The sequence below is a fragment of the Oxyura jamaicensis genome, chromosome 5 (assembly GCF_011077185.1).
Source record: "Oxyura jamaicensis isolate SHBP4307 breed ruddy duck chromosome 5, BPBGC_Ojam_1.0, whole genome shotgun sequence".
NCBI classification, from domain to species: domain Eukaryota; kingdom Metazoa; phylum Chordata; class Aves; order Anseriformes; family Anatidae; genus Oxyura; species Oxyura jamaicensis.
The window spans coordinates 62471443-62490088 of NC_048897.1; the positions used below are offsets into that span (position 1 = coordinate 62471443).

At 36.2% G+C, this 18646-nt stretch overlaps 1 protein-coding gene across 1 annotated transcript in view; it reads left to right on the forward strand.

Annotated features, from left to right (window-relative positions):
- CTR9 (CTR9 homolog, Paf1/RNA polymerase II complex component) overlaps positions 1–16851 on the forward strand; it is a 21540-nt gene extending 4689 nt beyond the window's left edge. The window contains exons 6-25 of the mRNA XM_035328769.1: positions 1122–1270; positions 3376–3483; positions 3927–4034; positions 4151–4387; positions 5147–5236; positions 5334–5462; positions 5562–5745; positions 6764–6852; positions 7091–7276; positions 7453–7540; positions 7788–7936; positions 9889–10005; positions 10193–10338; positions 12195–12266; positions 13427–13562; positions 13992–14138; positions 14546–14703; positions 14953–15049; positions 15378–15490; positions 15754–16851. Coding sequence (XP_035184660.1) covers positions 1122–1270; positions 3376–3483; positions 3927–4034; positions 4151–4387; positions 5147–5236; positions 5334–5462; positions 5562–5745; positions 6764–6852; positions 7091–7276; positions 7453–7540; positions 7788–7936; positions 9889–10005; positions 10193–10338; positions 12195–12266; positions 13427–13562; positions 13992–14138; positions 14546–14703; positions 14953–15049; positions 15378–15490; positions 15754–16162 — 2912 coding nt within the window. The 3' untranslated portion in view covers positions 16163–16851. The remainder of the gene's footprint in view (positions 1–1121; positions 1271–3375; positions 3484–3926; positions 4035–4150; positions 4388–5146; positions 5237–5333; positions 5463–5561; positions 5746–6763; positions 6853–7090; positions 7277–7452; positions 7541–7787; positions 7937–9888; positions 10006–10192; positions 10339–12194; positions 12267–13426; positions 13563–13991; positions 14139–14545; positions 14704–14952; positions 15050–15377; positions 15491–15753) is intronic.
- Positions 16852–18646: the final 1795 nt, after the last annotated feature.

An 18646-nucleotide genomic window follows, 5' to 3' on the forward strand; every position in this document is an offset into this window, starting at 1 on the left:
CTCTCTCTCTGCTCTCTCTCTCTGCTCTCTCTCTCTGCTCTCTCTCTTCTTTCTGATTTATTACCTTCTAATTAGCTATTGGAAAATTAGAAGTTGCATGTAAGAGAAGTTAAAATTGCATGGAGTGGGGAGGAAAAAGCCATTCAAGGCTATAATTATTTATTTACAATCTCTTGGAATAAAAATTAAGAAAATTACATCAGTATGTTGGCATTAATAACGAATTGACTTGAAATAGAAAATTCTAGCTGTAGTGCATGCTAAGATCTCTCCTTGTGTTGTATGGTTTTCTTAATGCAAAAATCTAGGAGACTTGCGTATAACAGCTGTAAAAGCTATGCATTTGATTTAGAAGTACCAGGATATTTGCATTGGTATCATAAATATTCTAGTCTCTTGAGAGATGTGATATGCTTTTTGATAACATATCTGAAAAATAACTTATTACAGAATTGATGTGTATTCTGTAGTCTGGCTTAGCATAAGAACCATTGCTCCCAAAATGGATTTAGAAATGCAAGCTGTACTAGACATCTTTTGCTCATGCCCTGCTCACGAACACTCAGATACTGTGTATAAATGTCTCTGTGTTCCTAGTCTGCAAGCATCCTGAAAGAGCAATATGATGGGAAGTTTTCTGTATTAGTTCATCTGTACAGATCATAGAAATTAGAGGGTGATGTACAGCGTTTTGTTAGTAGTTGAATCAGCTGATGGAGGCAAAACATCTAGTGAACTTGTCTATTCTTCTGTGTTTTCTGGAGGCTTGCTGGTCTCAGCTGAATTTGATCTGCCCAAGAAATTTCCAACCTTTTCATCTGACAATTTTTTTCATGTCTTTCTCTGTTATTTCTATTAGGTTTCCATAAAAGTAATGTATTTGCTTCCTATCTGAATCTTCTGGAGATGCAGACTGGTCTTCTGGAGTGTATGAGGAAATAAGGTCTTACTAACCTATTAAAATTAATTTAGCTACCAAGTGTGGGAGGCTACCCTTAAAAACAACAAATCATTAAAAGGCTTTATAGGTTTTAAAGAAGTATTAATGTCCAGAATGTGTAAAATAGATCGAGTTCTTGTTGAAATGTTCAGATTCTGAATGGTGTCACCTTGTTTTCTAGCTGAGGTTCGATTAGGTATGGGCCATTGCTTTGTGAAACTGAACAAGTTGGAAAAAGCTCGCTTGGCGTTCAGCAGAGCTCTGGAGCTCAATTCAAAATGCGTAGGGGCTTTGGTTGGACTGGCTGTTCTGGAACTCAATAATAAAGAGGTGGGTCCAACTTAACAAGAAACCATATTTACCTGACTTACCTAAAACAGCAAACTTCTTATCCTTTGAGTGGTGCTCCTTTTTTAAAAATGTGTAATAAAATTTGTGGTTCAATCATTTTAGCTAGTGTCACTATTGAACGATGAACGACTTGTGCTTAAGGTATAAGCAACACATGCTGTATAACTTTATTCTGTGGTTAAAAACATTTAACTCTGTTGCTAATAGAGATGGTTAAGTACAGAAAACTAGTTCTGTTTTAATTAAAGTAATAAAAATCCTTGGTAAGATGTGTGAATGTGCGTCCAGTAAAAAATAAAAAGTCGGTTTTAAAAATCTCTTTTTAATAAGCAAGAGTTACAGATCCATTTAACAGCCAGCCTTATGTAGTCATTTGCAACTCCATGAAGGTTAACTAAATGAGTTTGTACTCAGGATGATCTGAAAGTAACCAAATACTTGGCGACCACATTTGCAATGGCAGCTGTATTCTAGAGTATCAGGAATTATTTTGGAAGAGCGTTATGCTAGCAAGAAGGTAAAAGATGTAGTCTTAGGAGGTTAGTCTTGGGCTTTTAGGGCTTTATGGAACATGAACTTTCAAACAAGTGTTCAAGTTATATTGAAACTACCTTGGCATGTGTGCTGCATAGTAAACTAAAGAATAGACAACTAATTTTAACCAGTCTGAAATAATGGTAAACTGGTGATCCTACCTCTCTAGATGTTGTATCACTAGAAAAAATATAGCTTAATTGAACTGGGAATATCTGGTCAGTCAGATCACATGGATGGTCGTTCCATGTTAAGAAAGTTATCAGGGAGGGGAGGACCTCTAAGATTTAAAAAACAAAACAAACATTTTTTTTAATTGCATGTTGCTAAATTTCAGTGTTCTTCCAGTATGCTTTCTGTAGAACACGTAAATATCTAGAAAGACCTTCTTTTAGTACAGAATATCTGAAAATGACTTGGTTTAGTAAGTTATGGAGAAAAATATTTTAGACTCCCATAAATAATTTGGCTAAATGTAGCCATGAGAGTTTTTCAATAAAACCGCAGAGACAACTGAAAATGTTCTAAAATCAGATCATAATAAATAATTCCATGGGTAAGCAACTAATGAAACCTGCTTTTTTTTTTTTTTTTTTTTTTCTCCCCAGAGGTCTTTTAACTCATTTGATTAAGTCCCCTTGAACTTTGAAGAGCTGTAATTAAAAGCTGACCCACTCAGATTTGGTTGTGAGGAATGTATTGCCTGTGCTTTATTTCAAATTGTCTCTGCAACTGCACTGCAAAATTAGTATAACATCAAAGAATTGACATGGTGGAGGAAGAATGCTTTCTGTAGGGAAAAAATTCTGAGATGCAACTGCTAATTGATGTCTTTTCCATGTGTAGGTATTTGCAGCGTTCCCCCCCCTCCTTAAAGGTCTTACAATGTCAAATGAGGGTTGAGGTTAACCTGTATTATTACTGAGGTTTGTCCTCTCTGGTTTTATTTCATTCAAGTTCTTAGGAGATTTGAGACCTCTGACCATCTACTAGTGGAAGTTGCACAGGAAACGCAAATTACTGGAAAAGTCAGACTTAAATTCTGTGATTATAAAACCTCTTTTGCCTATGAAAGTTAGGCAAGAATAACCTAGTATTTCTTAACCGGGATATATTGTTGTGATAGTATTGGAAAGATACTGCCATTTTAAAATGAAATGTTGAAACCTACAACACGAGCTAGGGATGTTGAACAACAGAAGTAAAGGCTATCAGAGGTGTGAGAGTGAAATGCCAAAAGACACAAAGGCTGGGTATTTTATTTTTTTCTAGAAATTCCTGTTCTGTTCTTCTGTTGTATTAATGGGTTTTGTGATGTTTTTTGTTGTTGTTGTTTTCTTCCCTTCTCCTCCACACCCTATGTGGTGGCTTCATTTTCTGGTCTTTGTGCTTCAGGGAGGAAAGCTGGCAGCTGAGTTTACTTTCTTCTGCAAGACTGACAAGGACTATGTTAGAGTTCCTGAAGCAGCGTGCACTGAAGAATAATTTTTAAAATCTTAGTAAGATACAGTTATTGAGATGCTGATGATATTTGTGAATATTTCTTTTAGGCTGATTCCATCAAGAATGGTGTCCAACTTCTCTCTAGGGCTTACACAATTGATCCCAGTAATCCAATGGTGCTGAACCACTTGGCTAACCACTTCTTCTTCAAGAAGGTAAGTAGAAAGTCTGTGGAATTTTACAGTCAAATACTTGATAACCTCTGAACAGCAAGGTTTCCAATGTTAGTTTTAATCTCACTTCATCAGGTTAAGTGGTGTGTAACTTAATATAGATAGGTAAGTGTAAAGTTTTTGACTTAGATTTTTTTTAAATATTATTTTCTAAGGAAAGCCAAGAAAAGTTTAGTTATTTCCTAAATCAGCTCACTTTTGTGTTCTAAAAGGATTTTTTTGTCTCTCTGTTGTTTTTCTTCCCTCTTCTGGGCTTTAAGATATGCTATAGATATGGAATAAAGAAAGGAAAGGAAACCTCTAAAACTATTGTTATTTAGTCAGTGCTGTGTCTAAAGCTTTCCTGTGTTTACCACCTATCCTTGTTTAAATAATACATCACTTGACAACAAATAAAGTGAAGGCTTTCAAATTTACTTATTTAGGATTACGGTAAAGTACAACATTTGGCCCTTCATGCTTTCCATAATACTGAAGTTGAAGCAATGCAGGCGGAGAGTTGTTACCAGCTGGCTAGGTCTTTTCACGTACAGGTAGGACAGCTTTTAAAAACCCCATTTGAGATTACACCTAATATTCTGACTATAAAAGTTCATACAAAGCTTACCTGTGAAAACCCTACCTCCTCTTTTCTTTACTTTTAATTTAGGAAGATTATGATCAAGCTTTCCAGTATTACTATCAGGCCACACAGTTTGCCTCATCTTCTTTTGTACTTCCGTTTTTTGGATTGGGTCAAATGTACATTTATAGAGGGGATAAGGAGAATGCGTCACAATGCTTTGAAAAAGTTTTGAAAGCCTATCCTAACAATTACGAGACTATGAAAATCCTTGGATCTCTTTATGCGGCCTCAGAAGACCAGGAGAAACGGGATATTGCGAAGGTGAGTTCTGCTTCTGCCTGCATCATACTTTTACGTGCAAGAGTAGAACTTGAAAATCAGACTTGAAATCAGAGTCTGTACCTTCAGATGCTCAGGGTTTCTTGTCTGTAAATATGGAGTATTTAATATTGGCTGTCATGAGAGATCCTATTAACTGTGGAGAACCAGAGCTTTTGCATAGAACTAGGATTCCTACTGGGCACTGGATAAAACAACTCCAGAAATTTAGGGGAGCTCTGGCCTCACATTTGTATTTGGTGCTATTTAAAGGCAAAATTCTTCCGGTGTGTTAATATTATCTGAAAATGTCAAATTAAGTAGTGATTTCTTGAAGGTGTAATAATAGCTAGTGATTTCCTGATCTGGTCTTAGCTTATCTGAAAGGACGGTGTTGCTTTGCTTTTTTGTTTTGTCTTTAATGAAAGACTTTTTTAATCTAATGCTGGGTAAATAAATGCACCTAATATTAGCCATCATATGATATATGATATAGCTTCTTGTGTTCATATGTGTAATAGTTTGTGTTTCTGTTTCTCTAGAACAGCTTGTTATTAAAAAAAAAAAAAGGAAGGAAAGTAATGTGAATTTTTTCTTTTTAATTTCCAAGCTTTAGTCAGTTGTGTAGATGTTTAGAATGTTTTATTTTGCAGTATGGTTCAGTATGGTTTCTATTGTTAATGCCTTTGCTCTTTCTTTGAGGTTTGTTACAACAATTTCTGTATCCACAAAGAAGTTCAATTGTTTTTTGCCGTTTCTCAGGGACATCTAAAGAAAGTCACAGAACAATATCCTGATGATGTAGAGGCGTGGATTGAGCTAGCCCAAATTCTAGAACAGACTGATATACAGGTATTACACATGTAATTCACCATGTTAGTGTCAACGCTTGTTACAGGAGCACATGAAGGTAATTCTCCTATTTGTCATCCACTTTCTCTTTGTAAAGGGTGCACTGTCAGCTTACGGTACAGCCACACGCATTCTGCAAGAGAAAGTGCAGGCGGATGTCCCACCAGAGATCTTGAATAATGTGGGTGCTCTGCACTTCAGGCTGGGAAACCTAGGAGAAGCAAAGGTATGTAATAGAAGTTTAAACTGAATTTTATGATCATCTGAACTTTTCCTCTAAGAATATACTGGAGTGCTTTATTCTTTTCTTCTTTTTATACTTTAGAAATATTTTTTGGCATCGTTGGATCGTGCAAAAGCAGAAGCTGAACATGATGAGCATTATTACAATGCTATCTCTGTAACAACGTCCTATAACCTTGCCAGACTATATGAGGCGATGTGTGAATTTCATGAAGCGGAAAAGCTGTATAAAAACATTTTAAGAGAACATCCTAATTATGTTGATTGTAAGAAATGTTTTGATATTTTAGCTCCACAGTCCTCCTTAAAATACCAGAGATTTTTCCATCCACAGTGTCTTCTTGTCTCCCTGTATCTATCTTCAGTTATTTTCATAGTAGTTTTGGGGGCCTGCTTACCTACTTGTTGTTTTACCTACTGTTTTTAAGGACTGAATCATCTTTATAGTCCAATCTCCAGGCTTGAGGCTTCTGATCATTGGTAGATCATTACTGTATTCCAAAAATCTAGCAAACGAGCTTGTCTAGACTTGGATGCTTTTTTGCTCTCTTGCTACTCCCCTTCCACCCATACCCAAAAGCCTTAACACCTCAGCACTCCGGTGCAATCAAGGCCATCCACTTGATGTGCCCAGCCTCTGCAACCACACCTACTTAGCTTAGCGGAAATAGTGATTCTACCGAAGTGTCTCTTCATGGACCTTGGTCATCTTCCAGGGAAGAGTAGCTGTTGAGGTGCAGCTTCTATGGCACATCCTATTTTTGCTCTTCACTCTGCCTTTAGTCTTGCCCCCAAGTATCTGATCTGTGATATTTCCTGTAAAGGAGAGGAGGTAGCTCTTGCCTAGCAAGCTGCAGCATGCAGTGTGCTTCAGAATAATCTATTTTTTTTTGGTGGTCTATCATTGCCCCCTGCACTTCCCAAAGCTTGCAGAGTGGGAGAGCTGTTTAACGTGGGGGAGAGAAATTGTGTAACTGATATAGCCTTTATCTGAGGTTTCTGAATTGTCTTTAGCTTGTGAAAACAATTTAAAACATTTAAATTACATTTAAGTGTTAGAAATTTGCAATTTCTTTATCACTTCTGTGGATAGAAGTTCTTCTTTACAGAGTGCATCTCATCCTGTGTAGAACATGAAAGGTGTCTTTATGCTTGCTGTTTGTAGTAGGTCAAGAAAAGATTGTTTTTGAAATTCATGTGTTGCCAGTATTTTGCTTGTTTTAGATTTAACCTGTTTCCTGATTCTGGGCTTGTTTGTTTTTTTTTTTTCCTCTTTATTTTTAGGCTACTTGCGCTTGGGAGCTATGGCTAGGGATAAAGGAAACTTTTATGAGGCTTCTGATTGGTTTAAAGAGGCGCTTCAAATAAATCAGGTGTGTAACCCTTTAAGTGTTTAAAGTTAAAACACTTGAAACACCAGTTTTTTCTTCCAAATTTGTTCTTGTGTTGTGATTCTATTTTGTCTGTTCACATAAACTAGGGGAAGGAGAGAGAATTGCTATAGTCTGCTCTTTTATTTATTTATTTATTATGGAATTTAATTTATACTTGGAAAAGTAACCTTGCAAGGGAAAATGTTGCCTTTGCAATTGACAGTGAGTTTTTATTCAGGACCATCCGGATGCTTGGTCTCTGATTGGTAATCTTCATCTGGCCAAACAAGAGTGGGGTCCAGGACAGAAGAAATTTGAAAGAATATTGAAGCAGCCTTCCACACAAAATGATACTTATTCCATGCTGGCTCTTGGCAATGTCTGGTTGCAGACTTTACATCAACCCACAAGGGACAGAGAAAAGGTAATGAGCATCTGTCTGCCCTGCATATGGTTTTACTTATTTTTGTTAGCTGCTAGCTACTCCGAATGCTCTTCTCGTTGCCTATTTGGCATATTACAGCCCATAAAAATACTGGGTAGATTCTTAGATACCTCATTGTAGAAATGAGTGATCAACTGGGATACTTCTTTCCACAGGAGAAGCGTCATCAAGACCGTGCATTAGCAATCTACAAGCAAGTACTCAGAAATGATCCAAAGAATTTGTATGCTGCTAATGGCATAGGTGAATGTTAGACTAGTTTTCCTTACATCAGAAATGATGGTATTCTTATGTTCCATGCATTAATATGTGTAGAATTGTCTTTGCAGGGCCTGCACACTAATGGAGCGCATGAAAGAATAGCTTTCATATGCCAGCTATGTCACTTTTTAATGGGGAACTTGATTTAGGCAATATTTTGTTTTCTTTGGCAGGAGTACATAGTACGTGAACCTGGAAGCTTACACTGTACATATTACTTTCCCCTTAGGAGCTGTCTTGGCGCATAAAGGATATTTCCGTGAAGCTCGTGATGTTTTTGCACAAGTGAGAGAGGCAACAGCAGATATCAGTGATGTGTGGCTGAATTTGGCACATATCTATGTAGAACAAAAACAGTACATCAGTGCTGTGCAGATGGTAACATCTCTAAATTGAACTACATAATATGTTGGGTTAGATGACTTCTTAATGTTTCTTAGCTGTCCCTGGCAGCTGCTAGATTTCTGAATAATTTTTTAACTATTTATAGGTCTATTTCTAGCATATTATTGGCTGTCCGTTCTAGACTTCAAAACAAACTGCCAAATGTAGATAAGGTTAACAAAGCGTTTCCCCACTTGTACCCTTTTTCTATGTATCAGAGTTAAAATGTGATTGAGTTATAATTTTGGTCATGAAACTAGTTTTTAGTCAGAGAGGTTTCAGTTAGTGTAGTTGCTGTATGTGACTTACTTTCAGTTGTTACTAAAATTAGTAAATGCAATTTAATGTTTGCTTATTTTTAAGACCAGCACTTCCTATTCTTATTATTTATGCAATCATTTGCAAGAAAGATCAGAGCTGTCTGAAGAGCTGACTGGCCTGATTCCTTTCACCACACTTAAAATCACAGGGTAAATCATGTTAGAAGAAATCGCTTGAGGTCATCTAGTTCAACCTGCTGAAGCAAACTAACTTCCAAGTATCAACCTGTTCTAAGTTAGTTGATTAAAAAGCATACAAGCAAGTTATATGTTGGACAGAATAGAAGCTCAGTAAAAACTTGTTTAGTGAGGATTTATTCGGCATCAAGGCTCAAAAATACTTAATTCACAACTATCCTCAAGGTTTTTGTGATGGTTATAAGGAATATAAGATACTGGACCTTTTATACCTGATCAAGAGCTCAGTAGTTACTCTCCTCCAGTGAACTACAGGTACAAGTCTTTGTTAACATGATGTGATGCATTCTGTTATTTGAGTCAAGTCTGTCTTCTTTAAGACCTTGTCTGTCTTTACTGAAAAAAGCCTAATGAGAAATCTAATTTTAGCAATGCAGTGAACTTTCACCTTTTGATTTGTCAGAAAAAAATATTATACTTATTTGCCAATGTATTTATGTGAGGCTGTTAGAAGAAACATGTTTGCTCTCTGAGGTGTTTTGTTGTTTCCTGGATTCTGCTATGCAGTTGGTACAAACTGAAGTTTGATATACATGATATTGCACTCAAAGGGAGATGAACTGAATTTAATAGCGTAGCTTGCTGCAGCCACAAAAAGTATTCTAGTGAATTCTTGACCATAAAGTATACAAATCTGGGGCAGACTTAATGCTAAATGCAAAATCTTTGGCTCTAAATGTGAGTGAAAATTGGATGCTCACAATGCCATGCAACCCCTCTGTAGTGATTTCAGGCATTACAGGGTGATTTCTGTATTTGAGCTGGAAGTAAAGTTTGTTTTGTATTTCTTAATATTTTGGAGATTTAGAATCAATTAAAGATGGCTTGAGGGAAAAAAGTCTGGCAAAAAAGGCACTTGTTACTGAAGAGGATGAGGTTTCCTAACTGTTGGAGCCTTTAATTGAAGGCCCAAAAAACATATAGTGACAAGTTGTCTTTTAAACTTTAGAGCAGCTATAGTGTGAAAGAAAATACAGTGTAAAAGAAATAATTAGATATGCCAAGTTGCTCAGCTAGGTGAACAGGACTAATTTGATGTTGAGTTATCTTAAAGGTGGGGAATTTCTGTAACTAATTGCATCAGATATATGGAGTTACTACATTAAGTATATTTTTATCTATAAGCCAAGAAAGCAGATTTCTTTCATGCCACAGAAAATAACTGAGAGTGCTCTTAAAAATGAGTCTTGTGGGTTTTTGTTACAGTAGATGGTATTTGCAAAGCATTTTATTATACTTCAGGATGTACAGAGCCTTCAGGACTGCTGCCAGTTTTCAGATATGCTTTTTTTTTTTTTTTTTTTTTTTTTTTTAAAAAAAAAAAAAAGCACATTAGTAATACTTTCTAGGAAAGGAAACATTTGATGTAGTTAGATAACCATAATAACTAACCATTGTCACCTCTTAATTTTATTTTTCCAATTTCAGTATGAGAACTGCCTCAGGAAGTTCTATAAGCATCAAAGCACTGAAGTATTGTTATATTTGGCCCGGGCACTCTTCAAATGTGGGAAATTGCAGGAATGTAAACAAACTTTGTTAAAGGTACGAATATAGAATATCACAGATCGCAAAATAAAGTTAGTGTAAATTGCTGCACGTTTAGGTCTCTTTTAAATTCAGTATCTTGAATTAAAATAGTGGTGCTTATTTTCTGTATACCTCTGTGTACCTTACTTGTATACCTCTGTATCATGTTGTAAAGTGTATTAAAAACGCTTTTCATTTACAGGCCAGACATGTTGCACCGAGTGATACTGTCCTTATGTTTAATGTGGCTTTAGTGCTACAAAGACTAGCTACCTCTGTCCTGAAAGATGAAAAAAGCAATCTAAAAGAGGTGCTTAATGCTGTAAAAGAACTGGAGCTAGCCCACAGGTACAGCTGATTTTTTACTAATCATTATAATGTATTTCAGTTTCCTTACAGTAAAAGTGCAGTGTAGATCTGAAGTTATGATTGGAAGAGCAATCATCTCCAGTGAAACACTGTATTGAATTCTAGAGTTTTTAGCAGAAAAATGATTTGGCCTGACAAAAACTGTGTTCAGACTCAGCTCCGGAACCACTTTTATTTGGCCAGGTGGCCAATACGTATTTCCCAAGGAGTTTTGTATTATGATTGAAGCACTTTTTCTTAGAAGAATTTAGCTGAAAATGCATTGAAAATTGTTCTGCAAATTTAGTACTTTTTTGGAGGGCTTCTTACAAAATAACCTGTGAAGTTTAAAAGTAGATCTCAAAATGAAATCTATTTATATTACATGAGCCTAGTTAATGAGGAGTAGTCCTTGATAACTGCATCTTCCCGGTGGCAAGTAAAGCCTAAGCATATTGATAAACTAAGAACAGAAGCTGGTTCTGAAGCTTGTTTGAAATCTATAGTCTTTGGCTTAAAAACAAACAAACAAAAAAGCTTTATGGGGAGAAAGCAACATGAGTAACCGAATAAGGAATTCATTCACAATTTCCCATTGGCAGGCAGGTGTCTAGCTATTTCTAGGAAAGCAGAGCTGCTTCACAACAACAGTTATGAAGACAAATGCCAGAACTCTGAACAGCCTCCTCCCCAGCCCCTTCTTCCTTCTCTTCTCTTGACTTCTGTTGCTAAGTATGACATCATATCCCTTTGGTCAGCTGGGGCCAGCTCTCCTGGCTGTGTTCCCCTCCTAACTTCTTGTGCGCTACCAGTCTCCTTGCTAGCAGGGCAAAAAACACAAGAGACAGTGTAAGCACTGTTAAGCAACAGCTAAAACATCAGTATGTTATCAATCCTGTGTTGGTCACAAATCCCAAATTTAGGACCATACAAGCTACTAAGATGAAAATTAACTCTATCCCAGCCAAAACCAGTACAGCTTTCAACCTCTTATTCTGCTCATGCATTATCATTGATGCAGTTGGTACTTGCTTTACGCATTCCTAGCTCTGTTTTTATGTCCAGGATAGATAGTGGCTTTCAGATTTTTATAGTAGCAGGAACTGTGGCCTGAGATTAGTTCTTAATTTTCCTTTGCAGCTATAATTTGCTATAGTATTGACCAAAACAGATCTTTGGCGCAAAGGTATTCCAATTATCTTATGTGAAAAGTTTTCTGTAGCTGATAATCAAGGATTTAGAAATTCTAATGCTTTACATAATGCAAACAGTATACATTCAGAAACGAGTTCTATCTTAAAATCAGTTGGTAACTTGTGAGTTCATGGCTTTATTTGGTATTCAATTTACTAAAAAAATCAGATGTCTGATTATATTTAACTTTTGGAGAACATTTTCTGTAAGCTTAAACTTGAGGGGGGAATCACTTCATAGGCTTAAGCCTTTAGAGTTCAATCTAGCATGAAAACACTTCATTATAAACATGAAAAGAAACTGGCAACCTCAAAAAAGTTGGACTGTCCTCTTTTTCCTTTAAATGGTTACAAACTCTTTTCAAAGCAGTGATCATCATAGCTTACCTGTCTGTTTGAAGGTACGTTATATTCACTAGCTCCTGTGAACCAGATTCAGGGAGGCTGTTTTTGACAGATTTGAGGCAAAATAAATTAGTATGTCTTGCATTTGAGATCTCTGAATGTACTTGCATACATTTGTATTAAAAGTAGAAAATTGGTGAGGGTTTTGTCTTCTGTTGCATCTTATAGGATTGTAACTCAGGAGCAAATGCTTTGTTTTAAGGCAAAATTGCACTAAACATGTAACTAATAGTTTTTTTGCTTGTCTTTATCGTCTAGGTACTTCAGTTACTTGAGTAAAGTGGGTGATAAGATGAGATTTGACTTGGCACTTGCTGCTACAGAAGCCAGGTAAAAAAAACAAACAAACAAACAAAAAAAAAGGAATCATTCAGGAACTGGGAGGAATGTTATCTTTTTTTTTCCCTATTTTTTTTTTCTTTCCAGAATAAAACTATTCCAAAATTTTAGCTATTTCATAGAACAGTAGAAATCTAACTACAGGGTTACTTGCTGTTACTGTTTTTTTTCTCCTCCTATCTTTGCTTTCTAATGTTTTTGTAGTCTAAAACTCTAAACTTGTGCTCTCCTCTATCAACGAGAGCCTGCAAAACTTCAGCTATTTTAATAGCAGATTTTCCATCAAGGGGGGGGTGGAAAATTTATTTAAAGATCTCTAGCTCTCCCTGTTTTGGCTTTAATGATAATTTAACAGATTTCTTGGAAAAAATTTTAAGATAACTTTTGGTGACTAGAGTGGATGATTTATTAAAACATGAAATACTTATATTTTGCAATGTCTAGTCTTTAAGTTTTGTTCAGGGCAATGTGTACACAAGCCTGTTCAAATCAGTTTTTTTTTAAGCCTGTCTGTTTCTTATGTTTTTCACGCAGTTTGCCCTATTTTTCCGTAGACATACAAATAACCTCTATTGGCAATCATGCACTATACCTCTTAAATAGATACCATTAAAGCATTTTGTACAGAGAAGAAAATTTCTATCTTTTAATACTAAAAGAATTTGTCATTGTAACATAGCTAAGAAATGGTATTGAAAGCACCTTTCATTAATGTTTTACAAGACTGGAACACTTACTGCAACCTTAACTCTTACACAGTTGTGAGGATTTTTTTACGTAAAGGATGTGACTACCTTTCTGATCAGGTTTGCTAATAAGTTCAGATTAAATGACTTCCTTATTAACCATAGTTCTGAAGCTGTCCAGATGGGCTGAAATGATTTCTCTTTGTGATCTTTATGTATTTGAATTGGCTAAATTTTAAGTGTGAACCAGTAAGTTCCCAAGTTGTGTATTGCATCTTAAAGATAAATTATATTAATATTAAATGTGATAGTTTACTCAAAAATCTGTACTGGTCTTCTATTGCAGTATTTCAGGTAGCTTATTTTTGTCACAAATAATGTTGTGATGCATACCCTTTATGAAATTGTTACTCCTTTTGTATGTGTCTGCCACCTTCCTTTACTTGAAACCTTTGCATGTTATAGGCAGTGCTCTGATTTACTGAGTCAAGCCCAGTATCATGTGGCTCGAGCACGCAAGCAGGATGAAGAAGAGAGGGAGCTGCGTGCAAAGCAAGAGCAAGAAAAGGAGCTGCTTCGCCAAAAACTACTTAAAGAACAGGTTTTATTCTGTTACATTTTACCAAATTTTAAAAAGTGTTCCTACTGCTCTGTGATGGTGCTTGGTGTTACTGATATCCAGTTGATATTTTTCTTGTATATAGTAAATGTTAGCAGAAGATGTTATAGCTAACAGGTGATACTCTTTCTTTCCCATTGCCTTAAAAATAGATTTTTATTTTTATAATGAAATCCAAGTGTTGGCAAACCTTTTAAGGTTATCAAATTTTAGTACTAATGGGACCAATGAGGGAGCATTTGGTACAGAAGTTACTTTGGACTTTTGCCTACTTCCGTACAGGCCTTGTAGAAAACCTTTCTGACATGTGGAATCAGTAGACGTCAATATTCCAGTTGCTTGTCAACAAAAACACCTTTGAATGTAATAATACAACTATAACAGTACTGGTTAGTTTCTTCTCCGTTTCAGGAAGAGAAACGCTTAAGAGAGAAAGAAGAACAGAAGAAACTTCTGGAACAAAGAGCTCAATACGTGGAGAAGACCAAGAATATTCTGATGTTCACTGGTGAAGTAGAAGGATCAAAGGAGAAAAAACGTGGCGGTGGTGGAGGCAGGGTAGAACAGATTTTAATTTTTTTTTACCTCTATTTTTTCTTTGGTAAACATTCTCTCGGGACAGCACGGGGTTTTAATTTCAAGCTGCCTAAGCTCTGCTGTGTGAAACAGCACAGACTTAATGCTCTGATGTAAAAATTGGAAGTTAACGCGTAAGTTGTGAACTAGGCAGCATTACCAAAATCTGTTCAGTTCAATTTTTAAAATAACAGAAGATTATTATGTGTAAATTTGGAATCAGTTTCTCAGTGGTACCAGTCCAGGGATTATGGGAAAGTTGACATGAGGTCTGTGTTTTTATGTCTTCAAAAATGTATTCCGAGAGATTCTATTTTGACTTGTTGTCTGGTAGCTTTTAACTGGAAGATGAATAGCAAGCTATATTGTGGGGCTTTTGTTTATTACAGCGTTCCAAAAAAGGAGCAGGGGAATTTGATGAGTTTGTCAACGATGACAGTGATGAAGATCTGCCAATGTCTAGAAAGAAAAAGAGGAGGAAGGGCAGTGGTAGTGAACAAGATGGGGAAGAAGAAGAGGGAGAGAGAAAGAAGAAAAAGAGGAGGAGGTAACTTATACTTTAATGTTAGACTCTCGTGAGCAATAGTACAACTCTAAATATGTTCTTATGCAGTGCTTCATAACATAAATGAATGTTTAAGTGGTTAGCAGGATTAAGTCTTATGTATTCTTAAACAAAAATTAAAGAGTACTTATGCAAGAGAAGAATGAATAACATTTGATCAGCTGAACTTTGAGACTGAAGTTTTGTATGTGTGAAGTTTCTTTACATCACATAAATATGATTCTGTTTAAGACCCCAGAAAGCAGATGAGGGGAGTGATGATGAAGAACATGAAAATGGTCCTAGACCTAAAAAACGACGTCCACCCAAAGCAGAGAAAAAGAAGGCTGTAAGTTAAATGCTAAATGGCTCTTTTTCCTAAATATGCACTTAGACTCCAGCACTACTCTATTTGGCAGAGACTTACTAATGCTGAAAATTACAACAAAATTTGTTGTAGCCAACTACCTTTTGTCTTCCTTTCCCTATTGCTATAGCTGTTTCAGGGTTGAATATGTCTTAGACCTTCTACAATATCTGATAGCAAATGGAAAATGTTGATCAAACTATTCTAGAACATGGTAGAAGCATGTCTTAGTTTTTCTGAGTGTTTTTGCCATCGGACACTCTGATTTAACCAGACCTGAACAAGCAATTCTTTGTTTTTGCCCATGCAGCCCAAACCAGAACGTCTGCCTCCTTCAATGAAAGGAAAGATCAAATCAAAAGCCATAATTTCATCTAGTGATGATTCTTCTGATGAAGATAAACTTAAAATTGCTGATGATGGGTAAGAACCTTTATTATCTTCTCAAGCACTGCAGTTTTAGTGTGTGCTTTCAAGAGAAATGACAGTATTAATAATAAGATAATGAGAAGATAATCAGAAGCCTTTCGTTGTACTTACAACATCACTTTCCATTACAAATTATTCCATTCCCTTTCTCGTTTAGATAATGCTAACATTAGTCAAATCCTAGCGTCTTAATTTATTTCTTAAGATAAGCATTGCATCTTTTAATACTGTTTTTTTTTTTTTTTTTTCCCCTACAGACATGCCAGGAATAGCAACAGTGATTCAGATGATGGGGAACAGCAGCACAGTAAACGCATTGTTTCTGATAGTGATTCTGATAACAGAAACAAGTCCGGTAGCGAGGCAGGTAGTCCAAGGAGATCCAGTGTCCACGCATCTGAGGAAGATTCTGACAGTGACAGATCAGCCAGAAAAAGGAGACGGTCAGATTCAGAGCAGTCTGACAATGAGTCTGTGCAGTCGGGAAGAAGTCGTTCCGGTGGTTCAGAAAACGAATCTCGCCCAGCTTCTCGCAGTGCTGACTCAGACAGAGATTCTGAGAGAGGATCTGACAATGAGGGTTCTGGCAGAGGATCTGGTAACGAATCTGAACCAGAAGGATCTAACAATGAGGGGTCTGAAGGTGGTTCAGATGACAGTGATTAGATCTAAATTACAGACATCTTTTTAAAATGCTCATGTAAATATGTTTCAGTTCTAGTGAAAATCCAATTTTTTATATTTGAAAACTGATGGGGAAAAAATGTTTTAGTAAACTGTTGTGAGACCTTCCTGTGATTCTTTCTATTAGCAGCTAATGGATGTTTCTCTAAGTTGGATTATGGTGTATTAAATTCAAACTGCTGTGGATGAGGAACAGAAGCCCTGTACTATAATCAGATCACCAAGGATGGAATGCATGTAAAAACTACGGAAAGTTAAATCTCAGTTTAGGTTGTTCCAGTGTGGCTAAAATTGTGTGCTCTGTGTTTATACATGCATAGATCTTAAAAATCCTAACAAATGAAACAAAGAGCTTTGGATATTTATCTCTTTCTCATTTTGATTACAGGTCAGTAGGGAGGTTTTTCATGCTTCTCTTAAAGAACATATTGGAGAACATATTTGCCATGATGTAACTCCTTATATTTCAAAGAGTTTGATTTTTTTTTTCTTTTGTTTCTGTGGTAAATCAGATGAAAAAGATGCAAATATTAAAGGAGTTTTATAAAGAAATGATACAGATGTAGATAGAGTATTTAAATTGGCAGGTCAAAAAAATAAATTTGGAGATATTTCCATATTACTTGGCATAGATGAAGATGTCGATGTCACAATAAAATGTTCCTGCTCATTTGCTTCGAGTGATTTATTTAAAGCCTTAAAAGGTGTAAGCAGAAAACCTGAAAATGTTAAATTTGACAAAGCAATGTGTTTTGAGGAAGTAGTCTAATTGGATTTTAGCTTAAATGTATGGCTGTTGGAGTAAACTTGTTTCATGCTCTGCGTTCCTTATTGTATTGTATCTGGATTGTAGACTGAAGTGAACCTGATTTCTCTTTACAGTTGTCTTTTCCTGAAGTTTCAAAAAGTCTTCTGCACCAGTCTGGGGTGGGTGGGGAATTCTACCTTCATTCATTGGTCATCAAGTTAGACATTCACGAAGAGAAGATCGTGTACTGCTATTGTTTTTAAAAGACTGTATAGCCTAAACTATGTACCTTTTGTTTTTTTAAAAAGTCCAGTTTGTCACTACTGATATCTAACTTCAAGTGCTAGCTGAAAGAAAGCTAGGTTTCCCATGCTGCTATTTCTGGTTTGCTGTGAGCATTAGCTGTTCTCATTGTGTATGTTTTGTAGTGTTTATGGGCTGTTGGTAACCACAGCAGACAAAGCTGAATGTAAAACAGTTGAGACATTTCTTTTACTGGCTCAGCTCAGTATCAAGTTTCTGTAAGTAGTCTTGCATAAACTTAATTGAGTAGTAACATGCAGAATAGAAGAACAGCTGCCTTGTTTGTTGGATTAGAAACAAAACTGAAGCTTAACTCAGTCTTCTTGTTGATATAGAGTCACTTAGGTAGAAGATTTCCTACACTTCAAGACTGGAAGTTAGATAGCTTTGAAAGCACATGCTTGAGGAAAATTTGTGGCCCTTAGAGGAAATGATTCTCCTATCAAGAGAATCACAACCCTGGTCCTCACTTCTTTCACAATCAACAGGAAGCAGTGGACAGATGAGGTATGTACATATGATGCCAAACCACTGTTTTACTTTATTAAGCAAAAAGTGAGAGGGATTAAATGTAAGTAAAAGAAAGCTAATACATACAAGGTAAAACAAATGGAGAACTGGCAGCAATGCCAAGTGTGAGGGTTGCCATCTTTTTAACTATAAGAAGGAAAAAAGTGTACAGCACTTAACAGGATTTTAGAAACTTTTATTGATGCTTCAAATGCATCTCTACTAGTATAGCCTTCACTATCGTGTTATTAATTGTATCTTCCTTAGGAAAGATCTGAAGGTCTTGGTTTGGAGGAGAATGTAGCAAAATATATTTTTTCTGTATGTAAAAGTTTTCTTGATTAAGTGTCTTCAGATCTAACAGCCAGTTGGAAAAATACCTTCACAAACTATAAAATTAAAGGTGTTTCAATATGTGTGTTGCCTGGGAAGGGAGAGCATTTCTGGAGCTTTCCACAGTCAGAAAGGAGAAGGTTGGGTCTTGAAAAGCTTTGAAGTGGATGAAAAGCAAGTGGCCAACCAGCAGGAGACAAAAAGAAGCCTTTTGCTACCCGCTACCCTCTTCACCTGCTTTTAACTGAACAGCAACAAAGCAGCTTCTTCCCCTTGATTAAGAGGGTTAATGGGAGCTATAATGTTATATGAAATCATATCACTGTGACTGGGGGGGGAAGCTGTGTTTTCTCTTAATTCATGCTGTGTAATTTTTTTACTTCTTAAATAGCAATGTTAGAATAATGCCTCTGTCGTGCTATTGGCAGCATTTCTTGCCTTCTGAAATAGCTGGATGGCTTACAGCTCTTCAGTTCATTATAGCAGTAATTTATTTGAGAGCAAAATCACAAAGTCCTCCACTAAACCACATCACTAAGCTCTACATCTAAACGTCTTTTAAAGACCTCCAG